This window comes from Dreissena polymorpha, chromosome 5 (genome assembly GCF_020536995.1).
Source record: "Dreissena polymorpha isolate Duluth1 chromosome 5, UMN_Dpol_1.0, whole genome shotgun sequence".
In the NCBI taxonomy this organism is placed as follows: Eukaryota; Metazoa; Mollusca; class Bivalvia; order Myida; family Dreissenidae; genus Dreissena; species Dreissena polymorpha.
The window spans coordinates 43,028,463-43,054,256 of record NC_068359.1 but is presented as its reverse complement, the minus strand read 5'-3'; the positions used below and the strand labels follow the sequence as shown (position 1 = coordinate 43,054,256).

The following is a 25,794-nucleotide window of genomic DNA, read 5'->3' as shown; positions in this document are numbered from 1 at the left end:
TTTTGTTTATATGTTGGGGTCATGATGGTAAACAAGTATGTAAAATATGAAAGCAATATGTCAAGGGACATTGAAAATATTCAGGGTAGTACGCAAACTTTAACAGTTGCTGCATATTCTAATTGGAAAAGAGGCCATAATTATAAAAAAATGCTTGATAAAGTTTTTCTGCTTTTGTTTATAGGTTGGGGTCAGTTGGTAAACAAGTATGCAAAATATGAAAGCAATATGTAAAGGGAAAATGAAAATAACTTTAACATTTGCACGCTAACGCTAACGGAACCGCCGACGCCGGGATGAGTAGGATAGCTCCACTATATATATTTCATATATAATAGTCGAGCTAATAAGAGTTATTTGTTTATGGAATGTACACACAATTTATCTTATCAGTAAATTCAAGGAAACTCTCAAAACCAACTGTTTCAATTATCATATTGTTTTCTTTCAAAATTGAAACTTTCTTCACTTTGAAACCAGAACGATCAGATATATTAAGAAAGTGCTAATGACAGTATTTTTGTTGAATCAATTAAGTTCATTTTTAAGTGAAGTAAAGTGCTTTTATAATTATTATTTCTATTTTATAAATGATAAATTAAATTAATACTTGACAAAAGGTAAAACTAGCACCGAATATACTAAATATTAACATAATCAATACTGTTTTGACCACATGTAACAATTGTTTCTTACTTGATAACAAACTGTAGCTGTTCGTTAAACTTGGCCCCTTTCTCCCTCTGCCCCTCACTATCTGTCCACTCTCTCTTGAGGAAGTCTTCAGCAAGGGGCACTGAAAACACAATTCTTAAGTTAGTTGTGTAAATACTACAAAACCTCAGTGTAAGTAATCAGTTGAAAGTAAGAATTTGACCCTAATTGGCAGATTTGCTTATATCTGCTAAGTTGGGTCTATAATTAACAACAAATCGCAAAATCAATATCAGCAAAGCCATTTGTGTTTGCGTCTTATGGCCCAGACAAGCCAAAATGTGATATTTTCGATGTTTTGTACCAACAGAGGTTAAAATATGCATGTATTAATCTCTGTACACAGTAAATGCAGACAAATACAAGTTTATTTTTCACATACATTTTCTTTCACTTTTGCCTTATTTTCAGAAAATGGTTTGTACAGGTTGCACCAATCTAATTTTTAATTTACTTGATTTATGGTTGATAATTATAATTGCATAAGAACAGTGCCTCAAGCGTGCACATATTGTTCCATGATTTATGCATTTTTAAAGGGAATACACCTATCTCAATTCAGCTTCAAAGAGAAGAATATCTTACAATTCACTTTATGGACATCCTATGCGTGCTTACTTCCAGAAAATGGCAAAGGTTTGTGTTTATTTACTTCTAAAATACTGTAATGACTCTTAAGTTTTTGGACACATAATTTTTTTTTTTTTCGTGTCTGAAAATTTAGATACGCAAAGTATTCAAAAAGTACTAGTGTCCTAAAATTTAAAGATTTGTATGTTATGTTTGTTTGTCAATTATCAAATAAAACCAATTAAAGCCCCATTACTACTCAAAACCAATGAAAATTTTGAACAATATTTTGTAAAATAAAGTTAAACATTAAAAAATCAGTGTTCCTTAATGGCAATTGCCAAAATTTCAACGCCAGATGTGGTATGGTAAAATAGATGTTTGTAGATACAAAATGCTCGTTTTAATTATTGTTTTGCATATTTAATTCCATTTTAATTTCCCGCAAGGATATCTATTCATACGACACATGAACACTAACATGGTACCATTTTATTGTTTGTGTGTCGTATGAATAGATATATTCGCGGGAATTAAAATGGAATTAATTGTGTCACAAATAAATAAAAGCGAGTATTTTGTATCTACACAAATCTATGTAATCATACCACATCTAGCTTTGAAATTGTTGCTTTTGCTATAAGGAACACTGATTGTTTAGGTGTTAACTTTATTTTATGAAATACTTTACGAAATTTTCGTGGATTTTGAGTGTTTTAGAGGCTTTATTAATATTAAATATTATAAAAAAAACAACCATACTGCTTCCTGAATATAATATAATTCCAAATGCTGTTGGGAGAAACCATTGTACCGGTATACATGGTAATATTCCCAATAACACAATTGTAATGGTCCGTTGCCCTCAGGGCATTCTATACCAGGTTTATGACCTTAATCCAGTTGTAAAACTCCATCATCGAAGGGTCACAGATATGCCAAAACTGGGCAGAAATCTAGTAAAATAGCACTGTAAAATATACTGTCCAAAACATTAGAGTCATTAATTATGGTTGTAAACCCGTATGTCCGAAAATAGTCACGAAAAATAATTATTTTGACTGAAAAAGCCAATATGTCATGCCAATAGAAATGTCCCGATTGTGTATACCGTACATTCGCGGCCATAAGTCTACCTCGGCCATAAGTCGAGGGGTATAATGTGGCAAGAAAAACTTGGTTTTTTGCCTTGACTCTGCCATAAGTCGGGGGGTAAATTTCCTTTATCTCGGACATGTTTAAGTGACGTTTTAGTCATGGTTCTGAGGGCTTCTGTACCGGCAGTTGACATTTTTTGGGATATTAATAATAAGAATATATTTAAAACGAAACATTCAACGTTTCAATGATTTATTATAACGAAAAATATATTTTATTGTTCAAAATCATAATAACATATCATTGATTATTTCGAACTTAATATATATTTCACAAATCAAAATTAGTATCCCATTTAACGTAATAACTTTCAGTGTTTATATTATGAGCAGATATTTTTGTATTCAAATGTTAGTGCTATTGATGTGAAAAAACGGTAAAATCTTGAACGCAGAAATTCATTATATGGTAAAAATAATTGTAACTTGCTCTCAAATAATCAACAACGCTTTCGCCATTATGCGTGAAACACGTGAATTTACCAACACTCGCATCGCTCGCTTTTCGACTGTTATATACATATTCGTAAATCACGAGATACCCGAGGAATAATTTTTGCATTCTGGAAAAACGTCTTATTTGATAATACTAAGCAGATGATCCAAAGTAATTGTGTTTTTGATATGTCCACTTACACTTTTTTTAATAATTCAGGGTGAGTGCGTTATATTATTATAATCATTCAATGAATGAAATCTTTAATCAGATAAGATCTATTTATTTACGAAACGATTATGCATAAATTGTGGGACAGTTGTGAATAAATCAACGAAACCACACCTTCATCCAATCAAAAAATATACCATGTGAAGTTGAACAATAGCGATTGGTTAAAGGCGTATCCAACGATCAAGTAATTATTTTTGATTGGTCAGAAGTAGTTTGTAGCAGAACCGTTGTGCATATCATTAACGGATAACTATTTTAGGCGTGACGCAATATAGACAAATGATAGTAGCGGATCCGTGGTCTAGTGGTAACACACTGGCTTCACAATCCAGAGATCGCTGGTTCGATCCCCCGCTGCACCTAACCTACTAATTCGTCTTTCGCATGAGACGTTAAACCGAGGTGCAGTGTACTAGGTGCTATACACCGGGCACTAAAAGACCCAGGGTCACCTCTGGAACGGGGTGTCTCCTGTATCTTGCACTATCCCCCGTAACCAACTAACACGTCTTTCTGGGGGCGATGGCCATATGGGAGACAATCCCGGTGCACTCGATAAAAAACAAAAACAACAACAGACAAATGATCGAAAGGATGCCAACACTATACTTTACACTTTGATCTTAGTCAAAGGCCGAGAAGCGATAATTGGTGGCATAAAGACACCTGCAACTGTTGACAGTTTGTATTTACACGGATTAACTTTAAATGGGTACAAGTGTCAGCCGTCGATTTACTATTGTTCTTAGCAGACAGCGGGCGATGTATCAATAGACAAATTGCTATGTATAATTTTCACCACTTTACCGTATGTCACAAATGTTTAATATTTTCGAAGTTATTTTTACATGTTTTTATTTGGACTTATTACGAATATTAATGAATTAAAAAAAAAAGTGTAAACATGAATATTTTGTTATCGGCGGACATATAAGTAAAAGACGAGTCGGCCTTTCCGTAAACAGTCATCATTCCTCCGCTTCAGAGATTTATTACTTTTAAAAAAAAGGTACAGAAATATGTTTTTTTATTTTTTTTATTTAGTACCTCATCCATAAGTCGAGTTGACTTTTTAAGTCAATTTTGGCATCGTTTTTAGGTCGACTTATGGCTGCAAATTTACGGTAATTGTAACTGCCTAATAAATGAAGAATATAATTTTTAACACTTTTTGAAAGAGAAAAATGTCAACTTATAAAGAGTATTCAGGCAATCAGCTCTGTATAAATTTTCTTTAACTCTTCTCTTTCAAATACACCTAGCAAAGTTAAGAACTACTAGGTAAAGCTAGTTAGGTGCTAAAGGCAGGAAATCGGCCAAAAATAAAATCCCACCGCTGCAACTATGCACAGATTCTCTCCTCATTTCTTAATCGGTGACCGTGTCTGATCATTCTCCCCTAGTTTCTTCATAAGTGTCTTATCATTATCACCTAGTTTCTTCATTATCGTGTGATCATTCTCACTTAGTTTCTTAATCAGTGTCCAATCATTCTCACCTAGTTTCTTCATCAGTGTGTCTGATCATTCTCACATAGTTTCTTCATATGTTTCTGATCATTCTCACCTAGGGTCTTCATCAGTGACTGATCAAAATTTTCACATAGTTTCTTCATCAGTCTGATCATTCTCACTTAGTTTCTTCATCAGTCTGATTATTCTCACCTAGATTCTTCATCAGTGTCTGATCATTCTCACCCAGTGTCTTCATTAGTTTCTGATCATTCTCACATAGTTTCTTCATCAGTGTCTTATCATTCTTACATAGTTTCTTCATACGTGTCTGATTATTCTCACCTAGTTTCTTCATCAGTGTCTGATCATTCTCACAAAAGTTTTTTCATCAGTTCCTGATCATTCTCACCTAGCTTTTTCATCAGTTCCTGATCATTGTCACATATTTTTTTCATCTAAGTCTGACCATTCTCATCTTGTTTCTTTATCAGTGTCTGATCATTCTTACCTTGTGTCTTCATCAGTTTCTGATCATTCTCAACTAGTTTATTCATCAGAGTCTGATCATTCTCACAAAGTTTCTTCATCAGTGTCTGATCATATTCATCTAGGTTGTTCATCAGAGTCTAATCATTCTCACCTAGTTTCTTCATCAGAGTCTAATCATTCTCACCTAGTTTCTTCATCAGAGTCTAATCATTCTCACATAGTTTCTTATCAGTGTCTGATCATTCTCACCTAGGTTGTTCATCAGAGTCTAATCATTCTCACCTAGTTTCTTCATCAGTGTGTGATCATTTTTACATAGTTTCTTCATCAGTGTCTGATCATTCTCACATAGTTTCTTCATCAGAGTCTGATCATTCTCACCTAGTTTCTTCATAAGAGTTTTATCATTATCACATAGTTTCTTCATTATTGTGTGATCATTCTCACTTAGTTTCTTAATTAGTTTCCAATCATTCTCACCTAGGTTGTTCATCAGTATTTTTTTCGTCTAAGTCTGACCATTCTCATCTTGTTTCTTTATCAGTGTCTGATCATTCTTACCTTGTGTCTTCATCAGTTTCTGATCATTCTCAACTAGTTTATTCATCAGAGTCTGATCATTCTCACAAAGTTTCTTCATCAGTGTCTGATCATATTCATCTAGGTTGTTCATCAGAGTCTAATCATTCTCACCTAGTTTCTTCATCAGAGTCTAATCATTCTCACCTAGTTTCTTCATCAGAGTCTAATCATTCTCACATAGTTTCTTATCAGTGTCTGATCATTCTCACCTAGGTTGTTCATCAGAGTCTAATCATTCTCACCTAGTTTCTTCATCAGTGTGTGATCATTCTCACCTAGTTTCTTCATCAGTGTCTGATCATTCTCACCTAGTTTCTTCATCAGAGTCTGATCATCAGCCTTCTCTGCCAAGGAGATGAGGAGTTTCAACAGCGTCACTGCTGTGTAGATATCAGGGGCAGTGTTGGCAAAGTTGGCAATGTACTGCATGGCCAGTCTGAAGAGTAGTGGTTCAATGTTTCAGAAGAGCTTGACACAGAAGCGCAGAAACACACATAAGCTGTATCACATTATTTATAACAATTTTACAAAAATTATAGGTTGAATAAATTTTTAAGAAAACAGAACTCTCTTACCCACATGATGAGCATACAATAACAGTTAACATTATAAAATACGTAGTCCACCCAGCTGGTATATATCCATTTCAGATGTTTTACTTCAAATTAATGCTTACCGTAATTATCCAAGGATACAAAGCTTCAATTCATTCTGAATTTGGGAAAAATATACGTGTTTGATATACTCATTTTTAAGTTCTAGTATTGTTGATAAAGTATTGTTGATAAAACTAACATAATCTCATGTCAAATAATCTATATGTCTAAACATAAAAAAGTCACAAGAATAAATAGGGAATTTATGGATCGACTTTGGGGTAAAAAAAGATAACTGTTGGCTATTATGAATAGCCGATATAAAAACAGCCCAGAAATTAATTAACGAAAGCAAATTAGCAACAACAGTTTACAAGGCATTCGTGGCTTAGAACATATAGTTTCCTCCTAGCAACCAGAAGGAAACAGGTTTGATCCCTATTGTGAAATTGTTCTTAAGATCTCCAAAATAGACAACAAGTACTGGTTCTACCCAGAAAAGGGCATTGAGAGCGTTTCAATAAGCATTAGGCTTTCTATGCAAACGAGCTTAAACAAGAGCACCGCAAAACGGATGCCACGCTCGGCTGAGGGTGCAGTTTTGAATAAATGAAAGCTTGTCAGGCTTTTTTTTTTAGAGGTCACAGTGACCTTGACCTTTGACTTAGTGACCCAAAAATGGATGTGGCATGTAGAAATCATCAAGGTGCAGCTACATATGATTGAAGTTTTAAACTTGTAGGTTGAAGCACTTTGATTTTAGAGCCAATGTTGAAAACCTTGACAAAATGTGAAGATTTTAGCGGTGAATTAACCAGCCACCAACCTGCAGACATCTTTCATGGACATCTGAGTGGGACCCCCTGCCCGTATTCTGTTTATCAGCACTTTCAATGCCTCCTTCAGCAATGACCGGTTATCCGACATTTGAAACCCATTCCTGGAATAAGAAAGATGTCATAAAAACTTGTATTCCCCAATATAAATATGGGCTTTGCTCCGTGAAAACGGGGTAAAATGCATGTGAGTTAAGTGTCGTCTGGGATAAGCCTCCACAGTCCACACGGGCTAATAAGGGACAATACTTCATGCTTTTATGATATTTTTTTGTTTTAAGAAAGTCTTTTCTTAGAATATATACAGTTCCATAAGAAAGTGTCATTCCTGATTAGCCTGTGCGAATTGCAAAGGCTTATTTGTGACAACACCTAAAGCACATGCGTTAACTCTTCCAGTAATGGAACCGGATTTTGAAGACATTTGCAAACAGTTTGGATCCAGATGAGACGCCACAGAATGAAAAAAAATCAAAGAAGCTGCTAATTTAAGAAATTCAGCAGACGACATTTTAGCAACGACAAATTTTCCAGCATGCAAAGGGTTAAACCTCATGTTGACAGAGCATGGCTAATACTGTTATAAATCTTTGAATGTCACGTGTTTTCCCTCAGTTTTTCAATTGAGAAAACAGTTTTTCCCACTCCTCAACAAAACTTTGAAAAATTCCTTTCATGTGCTTCGTTTAATTTAATCAAAATTATTTATTTAAACTAAGTCTGATTCAAATTTTCTGGGGTTTGAAATACTGCCCTTACAGGTTTCACCAAAGCGCTTTCAAATCAATCAAGCAAAGTTATGAACTACCTGTAAAACTATATTGGTGTTGAAAGGCTGCAAATAAATTGAGAGAGAAATCAAACCCCTGTTTATAATATGCTTTTTCAGTGAAAGTTTACATTTCAATTTTAATTTTATCAGTAACATTGTGAACAAACATAAAAAATACTTTTAAATTTGTTAACTTCTATGAGGATATTAAACTCACCAAGAGAAGATGGTGAGTACAGCCTGTGTAAGGAGCTGGAAGCAAGCTCCCGTGATGACTGCCTCTGCACTGTGACTGCCTGGGCCGTCCAGAACTCCATCGTTCTCAGCAAGCAGGGTCTGAAAGTGAACAAGTTATATGTATGTTACTCTAAAATTAATCCACTAACAATACTTAAATTGTGCATAAATCCCAGTTTTATGGGACCCAACTTGACTGAATATATCCCAACAATCAGAAGACATGCTTATGGGCACAATACCCATTATAAAAACTGTGAAAAAAGCTGCTGAAATGAAAATAATATCAGATCTCCAGTCAAACCTGAGAACAGCGGTCAGTCAATGGAAATGACCATAGTGGCCGTTGTCCACAGGTGACCGTTGAATTCGGATCACAAATTTTAAGATGGTTTGTCAGTTGGTAGTATTGCTACGTCGTTACCCCACCCAGTCGTTTGCATACAGTGTAAATCAAAGGCTAATTGCCGTTAACTAAGCATAATAACAGAATTAACGTATGTGTGTATACATACGCTTAAGCACACTCTGCACTTTCGTACGTCCAACGCTCACTTGCTATAACACGCAAACTTTTTCCAGATTCAAATAGTTTCACACACTTGACTCGCTCCTCTAATGTGAGGAACTTACCTTAACCACTCATTGTTATTCCGTGATTTTGTATTCCGATTGCTTTGAAAAATGTTGTGTACACTAGAAAGCTCTTTTAAAGAATGATCCGAAAATTTTATTTTTAAATCGATACTCAATGTTGTAAGTAATAAGTACTAATTAGCGATCATTTAATAAGCGATAATTACTTTAAACGTTTCACAAACTCTGACATATTTTCTTTTGAAGATAACCCCACAATTATCCCCGGAAAAGAACCCTTAACTTCTCAACACCTTATTATTTGTTTACTTGAAGCGGACCGCTTTTATAATATCAAAGACAATTACCGCTATCAGACGATTTAACCGCAAAATAGACGGACAAATGATGTGCTGTGTTTTTAATTTTCGCAACTCGAGACAATCGACGCGCGACCGTTGATTTCAGGTCAAACATGAATTTCGAAGTTGAATATAGTGGCCGTTGGCCAATATGAACAGGTGGCCGTTATTTTCAAGTGTAATATAGAGTGTTTTTCGTCGGGGGGATTCCAGACAGACCGTTGTCTGCAGGTGACCGTTATTTTCAGGTGGTCATTAGGTCAGTTTCAACTGTATTTATTTAAAATTAATTTTCTTAATTTGTCTATGTTAATTTGAATATATAAAAATGTTCAATATCACAAATAATTTTGTCAGACCAACAAAAATTGTCATCATACAGAATTTTTAAAATCCTGCAGGTACCTGTGTACAATGATTGGAATGTTGTAAATGCTTGTAACTGTACACAATGATTGGAATGTTTTTAAAGCTTTTAACAAACAGCAAACAAGTGCATTTTTATACCTGGAAGAAACCGCTGGAGGCCTCCAGATGGTTACACAGAGCTGGCAGCAACTTCACAGCATTTGTAGCCACTTGTAAGGGAGTTAACTGATCCAGATTGGAAAACCCTACCTTCTTATCTCCCTTAGACTGAAATAAACATTGTTTATGAAGCCAACTCAAAGAAAAGGTACATGATCAGTTTGTCACAAAAAATATTAGAAAGTGTCAATGTATCACATTGTTTTCAACTGCATACAAATAAGTCACAATTCTTACTTTAAAGAATGTTTTCCTCTTTGAAGCAGAGGCCAGCAATGAATGCTCCAATTTTCTGCACAGATCTTCCATCAAGAACTGAATCTGAGGCATCTGGAGAGACAACTCTGTCACAGCCTAAAAACAAAGGGAGGCTATTTTTACATTTAGGTAGATAAGTCTGTAACCCTCTTAATAAACAAGGAAGATTATTTATATTCAGAAAGATAACTCTGTTACAGCCTAAAAACAAAGGAGGTTATTTATATTTACGTAGACAACTATGTCACAACCTTAAAACCAAGGCAGTTTTTTTTTACATTCAGGTTGACAACTCTGTAACAGCTTTAAAAACAAGGGAGGTAATTTATATTCAGGAAAACGATTCTGTAACATCCTAAAAACCAAAGAAGGCATTTGTATACAAGTCTGACATGACCTCAATCCCAGAGGAATAACTTATATTCATGTATACAACTCTGCCAGACTATTAACAACCGGAGTCATTTATTTTCGTGTAGAAAACTCTGTCCCAGCCAAAAACCATGGGAACAACTAAAATTCCTTCAAATAACTCTGTCACTGCATATGAACAGGAGGTGTACTTCATCGACAACAAGTAAATTTCTTGAAAATATTCGTGGCAAAATAAATTTAGTTTCTTTATGGGTGCAGAACTAAAAGAAAAGGTTATATAAAGGGATGTTCCTTTTCTCACTAATTTGTACCTGTGATGCATTTGCAGCAGACAATTAAATGCAAACAACATCTATTTAATGATCAAATTACATTGCAAATAAAGGTGGAATCTGTTTATGTCAAAATCTTATATAGTTTCTGAGAGGTAGCCCTCAAAAATTTGTGACAGATGGACGGACAACATAAAACTATATCTGCCAACTTTAGCGGGGATAACATCAGCAAAAATCATAAAGATTATAATTATTAACTTTGTTGGATGTTTGATATAAAAAAATGAGATGTAATAATTATAAGACACTCTATAAATTTTTTTTTTTTTTTTTAAATTGGGGAAAAAATAGATTTTAATTTTGGTGAGGGAACAGGTTTGTTTGCTTTGGGATCGGGTCCATTAAACGGCCTTTTTTAAATAGCAGAAAAAAACCTGCAGACAGATGGACAACGGTAAAGTAATATTCCTTGCCATTGGCGGGGGATGGGGGAGTAAAAACCTCATAGCCTCAAACAGCTGTAAAAGCTTACATTCAAAAGCAAGATAACACTCTCAATGCTCACAGGTGTCAACAATAAATTGCGCCATTGGCCTCTTAAAAATGTAACAAGAGGGCCATGATGGCCCTTAATCGCTCACCTGACTAACCAAATACAAACCCAACACAGTTTTCAACAAGATAAACATTCTGACCAAATTTCATAAAGATTGGATGAAAACTGTGACCTCTATTGTCTACATAAGGTTTTTTTATTATTTGACCTATTCAGTCTTGGACGTAACCCACTCGACCGTCGACCGAGTCGAGTGATTTTTGCGTCGAACGAGTGAAAATTCCTAGCCGGTAGCCCGATCAGTCGAGTGCATTTTTTCTTGTCCGAACTCAGTGACATGTCCGAAATAGATTCATATAGACGCTTATACAAAACTGCATTTGTTTTTTCCCTTGAGCAATCATTGATTAGACGCTTATCGAACAGTGTTGTAAGTCAATCTCGCGAGATGCTATAACTATTATTATTACTGGGTGGAGAACTCGCGGCGATAGATTTGTTTTAATGTCTTTTCTGCGATATTTTGAGGGCGCAATGCACAAACATCAACTATACAATGGCAATGAAGATTGCAACAAAAATTATGTGAACAGTCAATGAAATAAAAATGCCAACCCTTACGGAAAAATATTTCGGTCATGGCTTCGTTTTGTATTGGGGACTTTGATTCTGAGCCAGCGTTTCTGACTGGCTGGTAAGTGCATTTCATATGTAATGTAAAAAACAACATGCCATTCAATATCATGCTCTAACTTACAAGTATAGTTTTTAACAGATAAAATTAATCTGTTAAAAAACGAATCCTGACATTAAATTCAAATGTGTTATCATACTGCATTTTAGATGCTGGTACAATCGGCGACAAAACAGATGTGGCTTAAGTTTTTGTTTTCAGGCCGCCTTTAAGAGCATACCTGAAATGTCAGACCTGGATGTCAGTGACTCAGACAATGACCATGATTGAATGGAGATGTCTGGAGACCTTGTGTTAATTTTTTTGTCAGACATTAACAGTGAATAAAACAGAGTGTTTATTTGTTTAATCTTTATTGTACTATGCTAGTTACAAATGTAAGAGAATTAAAACTTTTATTTCGGGCTAGTTGAAATTGATTCGGACTAGTGAAATTTCTAAGCTGGTAGCCTGGCTGGGCTTGTGCCTAAAAATAAGTAATGCCAAGACTGCCTATTGACCTAGTTTTTGACCCCAGGTGACCCAAATACAATCCCAAACCAGATTTCATCAAGACAAACATTCTGACCAAATTTCATGAGGATTGGATGAAAACTGAGACCTCTATTGTCTACACAAGGTTGTTCTATTATTTGACCTAGTGACATAGTTTTTGACCCAGAATGACCCAACCCAGATTACATCAAGATAAACATTCTGACCAAATTTCATAAAGATTGGATGAAAACTGCGACCTCTTTTGTCTACACAAAGTTTTTCTTTTATTTCACCTATAGTGACCTAGTTTTTGACCTTAGGTGACCTAGTTTTTGACCCCAGATAAACCAAAAACAATCCCAACCCAGATTTCATCAAGATAAACATTCTGACCAAATTTCATAAAGATTGGATGAAAACTGTGACCTCTACTGTCTACACAAACAAATTGTTGACGGTTTTTCTATTATTTGACGTAGTGACCTAGTTTTTTACCTCAGATGACCCAAATACAATCCCAACCCAGATTTCATCAAGATAAACATTCTGACCAAATTTCATAAAGATTGGATGAAAACTGCGACCTCTGTTGTCTACACAAGGTTTTTCTATTATTTGACCTAGTTTTTGACCTAGAGACCTAGTTTTTGACCCCAGATGACCCAAATACATTCCCAAGCCAGATTTCATCAAGATAAACATTCTGACCAAATTTCATAAAGATTGGATGAAAACTGCGACCTCTTTTGTCTACACAAGGTTTTTCTATTATTTGACCTAGTTTTTGACCTAGTGACCTAGTTTTTGACCCCAGATGACCCAAATACAATCCCCACCCACATTTCATCAAGATAAACATTCTGACCAAATTTCATAAACATTGGATGAAACCTGTGACCTCTACTGTCTACACAAACAAATTGTTGATGATTTTTCAATTATTTGACCTAGTGACCTAGTTTTTGACCTCAGATGACCCAAATACAATCCCAACCCAGATTTCATCAAGATAAACATTCTGACCAAATTTCATAAAGATTGGATGAAAACTGCAACCTCTTTTGTCTACACAAGGTTTTTCTATTATTTGACCTATTATGTGACCTAGTTTTTGACCTAGTGACCTAGTTTTTGACCCCAGATGACCCAAATACAATCCCAACCCAGATTTCATCAAGATAAACATTCTGGCCAAATTTCATAAAGATTGGATGAAAACTGTGACCTCTACTGTCTACACAAACAAATTGTTGACGGACGCATGCACCCACGCACGCACGCACGACCACACAACGGACGCCGGACATCACAAGGTCAACATCAAACTGCAAAATGTAACCATAATGCCCATACTTTTTATTTTTTTAGCAGCAGGATTTATCTTCATACAAAACGTGAAACCGAATATTTGCATACCAACAAAAAAAGAATGCAAAAGAAATAATTTTTTCTGTACCTTTGTATTTTCCTCTGAGTCCAGCAAAACATTTTTAATTGATCCCGTAGCAAGAATTGTGAACACCTTTATATCCAACTCCCTGCAAAAACAAGATTATGAAATGATATATTTCTAAGAAAAAAACAGCAACAAGAGATGTGTTTGTCAGAAACACAATGCCCCCTATTGCGCCGCTTTGAAATAAAATTTCAATACATCATTTGGCAAGTTTAGAAATTATCTTCCTTTTAAAGCTTATTACTTCCCCTGGATTGTATTTTTTTACTTTGGACCTTGAAGGATGACCTTGACCTTTCACAACTCAAAATGTGCAGCTTCATGAGATACACATGCATGCCAAATATCAAGTTGCTATCTTAAATATTGCAAAAGTTATCACAAAACTTTAACCAAGGTTAAAGTTTTGGGACAGAATGACAGGCCAAAAACAATATGCCCCCGAAAAAATATTGATTAATAATTATTTCTCTATTCGGCAGTTTTCAGTGGTGGTGGGGGGGGGGGGCAAGTGACATAAACCAGAGCATTTTTATTTGCATTCAAATCTAATTTGTAAAAAACTTGCATTTTATTCACAACTTCATATAAACCCTGATTTGCTAAAAGCCTATTGAGTACATGTACACTTAAGTAGTGGTATGGAATGTTATTATGATAAATATAAAGGTTCATATGTTACCAATGCATGTGCTTGAAAATGGACATAAGTTTCTTTACTTATGTCCACTCACGCTTCCTTCAAGCAGGTTATAATTTCAATGCGGAGATGTGGCTTAAAGCTTTAAGGGCGTTTCAAAATCTTCATGTCTTAATTGAGGAAGTTAAAAAAGTCAGATGGCCTGGATTCATTCACATTAATTTTCAAATAAGGAAATCTGTGTGCAAGTTCCCTTAAATCCAAAGTAGGGATTTAGGGATTTTACCCACCCGAGTCTCAATAAATATTTCTCTTAGGAACATTATGAATATGGTTGCTTTGTCCCTAACACACAAGTACTTTCAATACATATACTGGGATACTCTGCAGATATTTCCTAGGGTTCACTGAACACAGACATTTACTGGGATACTCTGCAGATATTTCCTAAGGTTCACTGAACACAGACATTTACTGGGATACTCTGCAGATATTTCCTAGGGTTCACTGAACACAGATATTTACTGGGATACTCTGCAGACATTTCCTAGGGTTCACTGAACACAGACATTTACTGGGATACTCTGCAGACATTTCCTAGGGTTCACTGAACACAGACATTTACTGGGATACTCTGCAGACATTTTCTATGGTTCACTGAACACAGACATTTACTGAGATACTCTGCAGACATTTCCTAGGGTTCACTGAACACAGACATTTACTGGGATACTCTGCAGATATTTCCTAAGGTTCACTGAACACAGACATTTACTGGGATACTCTGCAGATATTTCCTAGGGTTCACTGAACACAGATATTTACTGGGATACTCTGCAGACATTTCCTAGGGTTCACTGAACACAGACATTTACTGGGATACTCTGCAGACATTTCCTAGGGTTCACGAACACAGACATTTACTGGGATACTCTGCAGACATTTTCTATGGTTCACTGAACACAGACATTTACTGAGATACTCTGCAGACATTTCCTAGGGTTCACTGAACACAGACATTTACTGGGATACTCTGCAGATATTTCCTAGGTTTCACTGAACACAGACATTTACTGAGATACTCTGCAGACATTTCCTAGGGTTCACTGAACACAGAAATTTACTGGGAAATTCTGCAGATATTTCCTAGGGTTCACTGAACACAGACATTTACTGGGATACTCTGCAGATATTTCCTAGGGTTCACTGAACACAGACATTTACTGAGATACTCTGCAGATATTTCCTAGGGTTCACTGAACACAGACATTTACTGGGATACTCTGCAGATATTTCCTAGGGTTCACTGAACACAGATATTTACTGGGATACTCTGCAGACATTTCCTAGGGTTCACTGAACACAGACATTTACTGGGATACTCTGCAGACATTTCCTAGGGTTCACTGAACACAGATATTTACTGGAATACTCTGCAGACATTTCCTACGGTTCACTGAACACAGACATTTACTGGGATACTCTGCAGACATTTCCTACGGTTCACTGAACACAGACATTTACTGAGATACTCTGCAGACATTTCCTAGGGTTCACTGAACACAGACATTTACTGGGATACTCTGCAGACATTTCCTGGGGTTCACTGAACACAGATATTTACTGGGATACTCTGCAGACATTTTCTACAGTTCACTGAACACAGACATTTACTGAGATACTCTGCAGACATTTCCTACAGTTCACTGAAAACAGACATTTACTGAGATACTCTGCAGACATTTCCTAGGGTTCACTGAACACAGACATTTACTGGGATACTCTGCAGACATTTCCTAGGGTTCACTGAACAAAGACATTTACTGGGACACAATAAAGACATTTACTTGGTATTCTGAAGACATTTACCAGGCTAAATAGCACATATTTACAGGCCTTTTTACAGGGACTTGTTTGCAGTTGGACAAAATGACAATTTTCAGAAAAAAATTGTCACTGATTAAAAATAGAAAAAAAACATTATATTTTAAAAAAACATAACACTCCTGATGAAGCAAAATTATAAAAACAGATCTGTTTAAGGATAATCTTTAAATCAAAAGCAGAACAAAATAGAGCTTTGTCACAGACATGACGAATACCCCCACATGCCGCAATGACACAGAATATTTTGCATGTTGTCTTCACAAAAAACAGCGGAGACCATGCTCAATGTTTAAAACGCACTAAGTGACCCCATGACCTAGTTTTTGACCCGGCATGGCCCATGTTCGAACTTGACCTACACATTATCTAGAAACAACTTCTGACCAAGTGTGGTGAAGATCGGATGAAAACTACTTAAATTAGAGAGCAGACACCATGCTGAATGTCTAAAACGTACTAAGTGACGCTGTGAATTAGTTTTTGATCTGGCATGGCCCATGTTTGAACTTGGCCTTAAGATCATATAGATAAAACTTCTGACCAAGTTTGGTGAAGATCGGATGAAAACGACTTGAATTAGAGAGCAGACACCATGCTGAATGTTAAAAAACAAACTAAGTGACCCTGTGACCTAATTTTTGGCCCGGTATGGCCCATGTTTAAACTTTGCGTAGAGATCATCTAGATAAATCTACTGACCAAGTTTGGTAAAGATATTGGATGAAAACTACTTGATTTAAAGAGCGGACAACATGCTGAACATTTAAAACACACTATGTAATCCCATTACCTAGTTTTTGACCCGGCATGACCCATTTTCAAACTTGACCTAAACATCATATAGATACAACTTCTGACCAAGTCTGGTGAAGATCGGATGAAAACTACTTGCATTAGAGAGCAGACACCATGCTCAATGTTTAAAACGCACTAAGTGACCCAGTGACCTAGTTTCTGACCTGCCATGACCCATGTTCGAACTTGGCCTAGACATCATCTAAATACAATTTCTGACCATGTTTGGTGAAGCTCTGATGAAAACTACTTGAATTAGATTGCGGACACCATGCTCAATGTTTAAAACGCACTAAGTAACCCCGTGACATAGTTTTTGACCCGGCATGGCCCATATTTGAACTTGGCCTAGACATCATCTAGATACCACATCTGACCAAGTTTGGTGAAGATCGGATGAAAACAACATGAATTAGAGAGCGGACACTTAATACGGACCGACCGACAGACAGACTGACCGACCAACAGACAGACAAGTTCACTTCTATATACCCCCCTAAACTTTGTGGAGGTATAATAATAAAGCATTTGTAACACTGTACATTGATAATTGGACTGAACAACAATGTGTTTTACTGACAAAACATTTTAAACTACCATCCTGATCCAAAAACCTGCGTGGTGTAGTGGAAGCGTGTAAGCTTTCTATAGGCCACAGGTTTATACCCCAAGAAAATCACTGATGAAAAAAAAATCGTGTTATAAAACATTATTGTAGTCTCAACATTAAAGTTGTTATAGTTTGTTGATTAAACGATTTTTTATTTAAAAATCTGTGTACAATGTCCTTGAAATCCAAGGTAGGGATTTTACCCACCTGAAGTAGGGTTTATAAGCAGCGAGGCTGGTTAAGGAAGGCTTCTCTTTTGCCCCATTCTCTGTGCCATCCTTATCTCCTGCTTGTGTACTCTGAAACGAAACCTTATTTCCATGTAATTGATCCAAATTTTAAAACATAATATGACAATATGTTTGGTAAACACACTTGTCCCATGGTGGTGGCTTCCACTTGGTGCTGTTCAGACCATTTGAATCATAATAAGTTGCTAGACAAACAGAATTATTCAAAATGGCTATCACTTGGCTAATAATATATAGTTCAAAATGGCTATTAATTGGCTAACAATATATAAATCAAAATGGCATTTTCTTGGCTAACAATATATAATTAAAAATGTATGGATGACATAGGTTGATATAGGATGGTCATAAGCAACAGCTAAGTAAAATCCATGTGCCTGTTGCAAGGGGTGTTGGCGGAAAATGAAACATTTAAATATATAAAACCACCATATAGGACATTAATTATAGTATATATTAATTATTTTAATTCCAACAAGAGATGTGTTTGTCAGAAACACAATGCCCCCTATTGCGCCGCTTTGAAATAAAATTTCAATATATCATTTGGCAGGTTTAGAAATTATCTCCCTTTAAAGGCTTATTACTTCCCTTGGATTGTATTTTTTTACTTTTGACCATGAAGAATGTCCTTGACCTTTTACCACTCAAAATGTGCAGCTTCATGAGATACACATGCATGCCAAATATCAAGTTGCTATGTTCAATATTGCAAAAGTTATGGCCAATGTTAAAGTTTTCGGATGGACGGACAGACTGACGGACAGTTCAACTGCTATATGCCACCCTACCGGGAGCATAAAAAGATGACAGTCCCTAGCTTCACTTGGAAGGACATAATAAAGAAATCATATTGATAAAAGAAACATAAATATATTGACAACTATTAAAAAGAAGTAAATCCCATGAATACACACTGCCAGCTCTCTGAGTCATAATAATACCCACCCCTGCTGCAGTCTCATTCAACTGAGAGCTGTCCCTGCTTGTGTCATCAGCATCATCAGGGGTCTTGTCTCCCTTCTTAGGCTTCCTGGGTCAGACGAAAGTCTTCTTGATTAATCTTTTAGTACATTGTTACATATATTCATGAAAATCCATCAATTTATTTATTGGTTATTGACCAAAAATAACAAGATGCGTTTGTGAAACACAATGTCCCCGTATATGACGTTTGACCTTGAAGGATGACCTTGACCCTTCACCACTCAAAATGTGCAGCTCCATGAGATACACATGCATGTCAAATATAAAATTGCTAGCTTCAATATTGCAGAAGTGACATTACATGAGCAATTGTGACCCATATATTTGACCTTGAAGGATGACCTTGACCTTGACCTTTCACCACTGAAAATGTGCAGCTCTATGAGATACACATGCATGCCAAATATCAAGTTGCTATCTTCAATATTGCAAAAGTATTCATAAAATAAGCAATTTGGGCCACATATATTTGACCTTGAAGGATGACCTTGACCTTTCAACACTCAAAATTTGCAGCTCCATGAGATACACATGCATGCCAAATTTCAAGTTGCTATCTTCAATATTGCAAAAGTATTCATAAAATAAGCGATTTGGGCCACATATATTTGACCTCTGACCTTGAAGGATGACCTTGACCTTGACCTTTTACCACTCAAAATGTGCAGCTTCATGATATACACATGCTTGCAAAATATCAAGTTGCTATCTTCAATATTGCAAAAGTATTCATAAAATGAGCGATTTTGGCCACATTTATTTGACCTCTGACCTTGAAGGATGACCTTGACCTTGACCTTTCACCAATCAAAATGTGCAGCTCCATGAAATACATATGCGTGCCAAATATCAAGTTGCTATCTTCAATATTGCAAAAGTTATTGCAAAATGTTAAAGTTGGCGTAAACAAACCAACAGACCAACAGACAGGGCAAAAACAATATGTCCCCCACTACTATAGTGGGGGACATAAACATAGAAGCTCAAACTTTTGACCTTGAAGTATGACCTTGACCAAGGGTGACTAACTTATACCTTTTGCAAATGGGCTAAATGGCCTCAACACTGTTACCAAGTTTCATGACAATCCTTCAATGGGTTTAGGAGATATAGGTTGGACACACACAATGATAGGCTCATGGGTATAGGAGATATAGGTCGGACACACAATGATAGGCTCATGGGTATAGGAGTTATAGGTCGGACACACAATGATAGGCTCATGGGTATAGTTCAGACACACAATGATAGGCTCATGGGTATAGGAGATATAGGTTGAACACACAATGATAGGCTCATGGGTATAGGAGATATAGGTCGGTCACACAATGATAGGCTCATGGGTATAGGAGATATAGGTCGGACACACAATGATAGGCTCATGGGTATAGGAGATATAGGTCGGACACACAATGATAGGCTCATGGGTATAGGAGATGTAGGTCAGACACACAATGATAGGGTCATGGGTATAGGAGATATAGGTCGGTCACACAATGATAGGCTCATGGGTATAGGAGATATAAGTCGGACACACAATGATAGGATCATGGGTATAGGAGATGTAGGTCAGACACACAATGATAGGCTCATGGGTATAGGAGATATAGGTCGGTCACACAATGATAGGCTCATGGGTATAGGAGATGTAGGTCGGACACACAAAGATAGGCTCATGGGTATAGGGGATGTAGGTCGGACACACAATGATAGGCTCATGAGTATAGGAGATGTAGGTCGTACACACAATGATAGGCTAATGGGTATAGGAGAAGTAGGTCGGACACACAATGATAGGCTCATGGGAATAGGAGATGTAGGCCGGACACACAAAGATAGGCTCATGGGTATAGGAGATATAGGTCGGTCACACAATGATAGGCTCATGGGTATAGGAAATATAGGTCGGACACACAAAGATAGGCTCATGGGTATAGGAGATATAGGTCGGACACACAATTATAGGATCAAGAAGACATGTAGCCAACACAACAATGGAGGCTCAAACCTTTGACCTTGAAGAACAACTTTGACCTTAAGTCAGTATGACTAACTCATGCCTTCTGCACATCATCTCAATGCCCTTCACATTAGAAGCAAGTTTTATTGAAATCCTTTCAAATACAATTGAACATATGAAGTTGAAACAAAGTTTTTGAGACAGACTTATCGAAAATATACACTCATTGTGAATATTTTTGTTCCCTCATTAGGTTAGAACTAGATAAATCTGACAACAGTCTAAAAAATCTGAGGTCTGCACAAAATATAATATAGATACTATAGACAATGTAAACACAAACAATTAATTACTGAACGATTACATGTTCAGGTGAGCTAATCCAACTCAAACACAATAGGGCGAATAGCCCCTAAGTGCTCACATGAGGTCACATGAAGACACCAATAGCTGAAGACTTGACCTGATAGATGGCACAAACTTAAGAGAATGATTGTTTAGACATAGAGAACACACAAGGGGCTTAAGGTCAAAGTTGACTTTTAACCTTTAAGTCTGACCTTAACCTTTAAGGTATTGAGACGGGTGATATATACTACATTCAGTCTTTTTGTGATATAAATTTAAGGTGTGTTACATTAATGATGAATTAAACAAGAGCACCGCATAACGAGTGCCACGCTCGGCTGCGGGTGCAGTTTTGAATAGATGAAAGCTTGTAAGATTTTTTTTTCTTTAAAGGTCACAGTGACCTTGACCTTTGACCTAGTGACCCAAAAACGGGTGTGGCATGTAGAACTCATCAAGGTGCAGCTACATATGAAGTCTCAAAGTTGTAGGTTGAAGCACTTTGATTTTAGAGTCAATGTTCAAAACCTTGACAAAACGTTAAGGTTTTAGCTCGACGCGGACAGAGGACACGACGACGGACACGACGAGCTGGCTACGACAATACCTCGGGTTTTCTTCAAAAACAGCCGAGCTAAAAATAACAGTCTGGACAATCTGTTTTACAGTCAAAGTTGACCTTTGACCTCTACGTATGACCCTGCCCTAGAAGTTGTCTTAGATGTAACATAAGCTTTATTTATTCCTAGAGTGGTAACAAGGTTTTTTCTAAGATTTGACTTAGTTTTTGAACGCATGTGACTCAGATTCTACCTCAGCCAAGAAATTCTCAAGATGAACAATCTGATCAAGTTTAACAAGACTGTGTCATAATTATGTCCTCTAAAGTTGTAACAACAATATATAACAATATATACATAGATACTAAATTAATTCTTATTGTGAATAGATCTAAGATTGAATGCCATTCTAGTAAATTTAGCTAAATTAATTAATATCTTCTTATTCGAAGTAGACATAAGTTGCTTTAATTTTATAATAGAAGGCCAGTGTGGATAATATTAAGGTAACAACAGTTTTCTTACATCTCTATATAATGGACATGTTAATAAAAAAAAGGGGTTTCTTTCTCTATTGCACCCATATTAAACCTTTCACTTACTCTTACGCTTAATATCTACCTTCCTCAATGAATAGTGAGTGTACAGAACAGCGAGGTCTAGTCAAAATATTTATATATAAATAGTTTTCAAAATCAAAATTTGATTTAAATAAACGATAAGTATCAAGTTTGGGAAAGTTAACAATATCACTAACCAATGTTTGAATAGTGATGTCCTTTATACATTGACAGATACATTTAACATCACTAGTGTTTATCTCAGATTTATAATTGCAAAAAAGACAATCCTAATTCCTGGAGCAACAGCCTTAGTTTATTACCCTAGTTAGTAATATGCAAATTAACATCATCTAAATCTAGCAATAATTTGATAAGTAAGGAATCTGGATTTTTTTTATTTCAAACCAAAATTTAATGATAGGCATCTTTTTTATACACAAGAAAGGAAAACAACCAAACTCACTATACACTGCAGCGGATGTAGTTTGTGGCTGAACAGACAGTGTCTAGTTTAAAAAACAAGAAATGTGTTTGTCAGAAACACATCCCCCTAATGCGCCGCTTTTTTTGTTGACCTTTGACTTTGAAGGATGACCTTGACCTTCACCACTCAAAATGTGCAGCTCCATGAGATACACATGCATGCCAAATATGAAGTTGCTGTGTTCAACATTCAAAAGGTTATGAAAATTTATGTTTTTTTATATTTTGACCTTTGACCTTGACGGTTGACTTTGACCTTGACCTTTTACCACTCAAAATGTGCAGCTCCACAAGAAGTAAGAGATTGATTGGAGAAATGAATTTTAAAAAAATAATTGACCTTTTACCTTGAAGGATGACCTTGACCTTTCACCACTCAAAATGTGCAGCTCCACGAGATACACGTGCATGCCAAATATGAAGTTGCTGTGTTAAATATTAAAAAATTTATGATAAAATTTTAACGAAGGTTAAAGTTTTAGGAAAGAAAAATACAATGATATTTGACCTTTGACCTTGAAGGATGACCTTGACCTTGACTTTTCACCACTCCAAATGAGCAGCTCCATGAGATGCACATGCATGGTAAATATCAAGTTGGTATGTTCAATATTGCAAAAGTTATCAAACTTTAACCAAGGTTAAAGTTTTTGACAGAATGACAGACAGACAGGAAGAAAACAATATACCCCCCCGATCTATCCATCCGGGGGCATAAAAATCAACTGCTTTCTCTATGTCAGGGCTGTGATAGAATCCCCAAATCTTAGTAACGTAGGTCAATATTGGCAAAATCATAGCATCAAAAAGTGGTGACAGTGGGAACAAGGTTTTCCTAAGATTTGATGAAGTTACCAAGTATTTGAACGCACATGACCTAGATTTGAACTCAGCCTTTTATTTACATAATTAATTAATTCTGACAAAGTTTCATCAAGATTGAGACATAAATGTGGCTTCTTGAGTGTAAAAAAGGTTTTTTACAAGTTTTTTACCTGGGGACCTTGTTTTTGGATTGACATGACCCAGATCAAAGCCAGGCCTTGATACAACCAAGATAAACATTCTGACGATGTTTGGATACAAAAAATGTTGCCTCTAGAATGGATACCAGGTAAAAGTTGACAATGCACCACACACACACCCTACATAGCCATTCTGACGAACGCCAGACAAAAGGAGACCCCAATAGCTCACCTTTATCACTTTGTGCTCAGGTAAGCTGAAAATGTATTGTTAGACGTTTTTTGTGCTCAATAAACCTTTTACTTTGAAAATTAAGTCATACAATAAATAGTAGTTATAAGATAAGCAACCCTTACTTTGCCTTTTTACCCTTCTTGCTGTCCCCTTTACCAGTTGTTACAGAATGAGTCACTGGCTTCAGAGATTCGTCAAGGTCAAAATTGGCTAACTGGGGCTTGAAAGTTGGGTACACTGAAAACAGTAGCATGCATTAATAATAAACATTCCATTTACATACACCTGAAGAACTTTGTTACTGAAAAGTTTTTTTAATCAGATTTTTTACGATATCTTACAATGTTCAGTTATTCTACACAGAACTTGGAAAGTTACCATTAGATTTGCAATAATTAAATGTAGCAGGTGTATATAATTTGTCACATTTAAGATCAGTGTAACAAGCAAATTCTTTGAATTCATATCTCCACCAAATTAATTTTTTTGACAGACGGATGGAAAGACTAACAGATGGACCCACGGACTGACAAAGCCAATTCTTTATCCCTCTGCCTTTGGCAGGGAATAAAAAATTTTTAAATATTTGGTAATACACTGGTATACTCTGACCTGCAAGGCATTTCAGCAGTATTTTCTGCATTTCTGTTATATTCTGCAGCCTGGTGATCACTTTGGCCTTGATTTCTGGATCAGACTGACCAGCAAACCCATTTACGACCTGTTAAATACCCATGGAGGCATTAGCATACAGGAATGTAAAAACGCCAACAACAGCAATAATTTATTGATGTAAATGTGAAATGCAAGGCTTGACATTGCTTTATGTTGTAAAATATTTCCAAAAAAGTTACATAGTAATTGAAGAGCACTTAAATGCCAATTAGTTTGCATTATAATTATCAAGTCTTATTTCAGAAAGTTGTCTCCTACTGAAGGATACTTCCTTTTTTTTTAATTTGATCCACCTTCTATGGAAATGGACTTATTGCAAGTGCGCACATGCTAGGAACAATACTGTCCCCTTGTATTGTATTTTTCTTTTCAAGGAAGTTCTTTTTTAGCGACAATCCAGTTAAGCCGGAAAGTGCCTTCCCTGATAAGCCCGTGCGGTCCAACTTTTCAGAGCACAGCTCATTTAGTTTTTTGGGAAGATTCTTCGTTAAGAAGATACTTTATTCAAACGAAAAATTCCATTGATCGGGACGCACTTAACCCACATGCATTAAGCCCAGTTTTCCAAGAACGGGGTTCATAGTTTACCTCAATGAACCAGTTGATGGTGTAGAACAGAGAGGACACAATAATGTTCTTCTCCCTCTGTGACAGGGGATCAAGCTTCTCATATACCGTCTCCCTGGTCAGAAACACCGCACAGCCTGTAGAAAACCGCCTATTTAGTTAGAGTGTGATTTTTAAGGATAAAAGCCGTCAAAATGTTTTATCAATATTGCCCAGGAAGGTGATTTTTAAAGTCTATGTCTAGCTCTCTTTGCTTAAGTTTGCAACGCAAAAGATTAATTTATATCACTTTTAAAGAGGTCTACCTAAGTATCATCTCTGCAAAGTTTCAACAAAAACATCATCATTACTGCTACCAGCAGCAACATAAAAACATCAATATCAACATATTTAAATGAAAGCAAATGACCCAGTTCATCATAATATTATCATCCTCGTCATCTTCATAATAGACATCATCATTTGCGATATCATCAACTGCATTCATGTTATAATGCCTCCCTCTGGACAAACGGGGTTTAATGCTTGTGCCTTAATTGTCTTTAAAGATAAGCCTGTGAAGTCTGCACCGGCAAATCAGGGACATGACTTTCCACCATTGTTGCATTTTTAATTTAAAGAAAGTATCATCTAA

The 25,794-nt window shown here is 36.1% G+C and overlaps 1 protein-coding gene across 3 annotated transcripts in view; it reads right to left on the bottom strand.

Moving 5' to 3' along the window:
* The window catches only part of LOC127880818 (Fanconi anemia group D2 protein-like), a 100,468-nt gene that overhangs the window by 22,814 nt on the left and 51,860 nt on the right, over positions 1–25,794 (bottom strand). For all 3 annotated transcript variants that reach the window (XM_052428265.1, XM_052428266.1, XM_052428264.1), the window contains exons 25-36: positions 25,182–25,297; positions 24,531–24,639; positions 24,041–24,155; positions 18,766–18,850; positions 17,774–17,865; positions 13,635–13,716; positions 9,781–9,897; positions 9,523–9,651; positions 8,058–8,176; positions 7,059–7,172; positions 5,945–6,072; positions 697–796 (exon numbers count right to left, since the gene is read on the bottom strand). In XM_052428265.1, the coding sequence (XP_052284225.1) occupies positions 697–796; positions 5,945–6,072; positions 7,059–7,172; positions 8,058–8,176; positions 9,523–9,651; positions 9,781–9,897; positions 13,635–13,716; positions 17,774–17,865; positions 18,766–18,850; positions 24,041–24,155; positions 24,531–24,639; positions 25,182–25,297 (1,306 nt within the window). The remainder of the gene's footprint in view (positions 1–696; positions 797–5,944; positions 6,073–7,058; positions 7,173–8,057; positions 8,177–9,522; positions 9,652–9,780; positions 9,898–13,634; positions 13,717–17,773; positions 17,866–18,765; positions 18,851–24,040; positions 24,156–24,530; positions 24,640–25,181; positions 25,298–25,794) is intronic.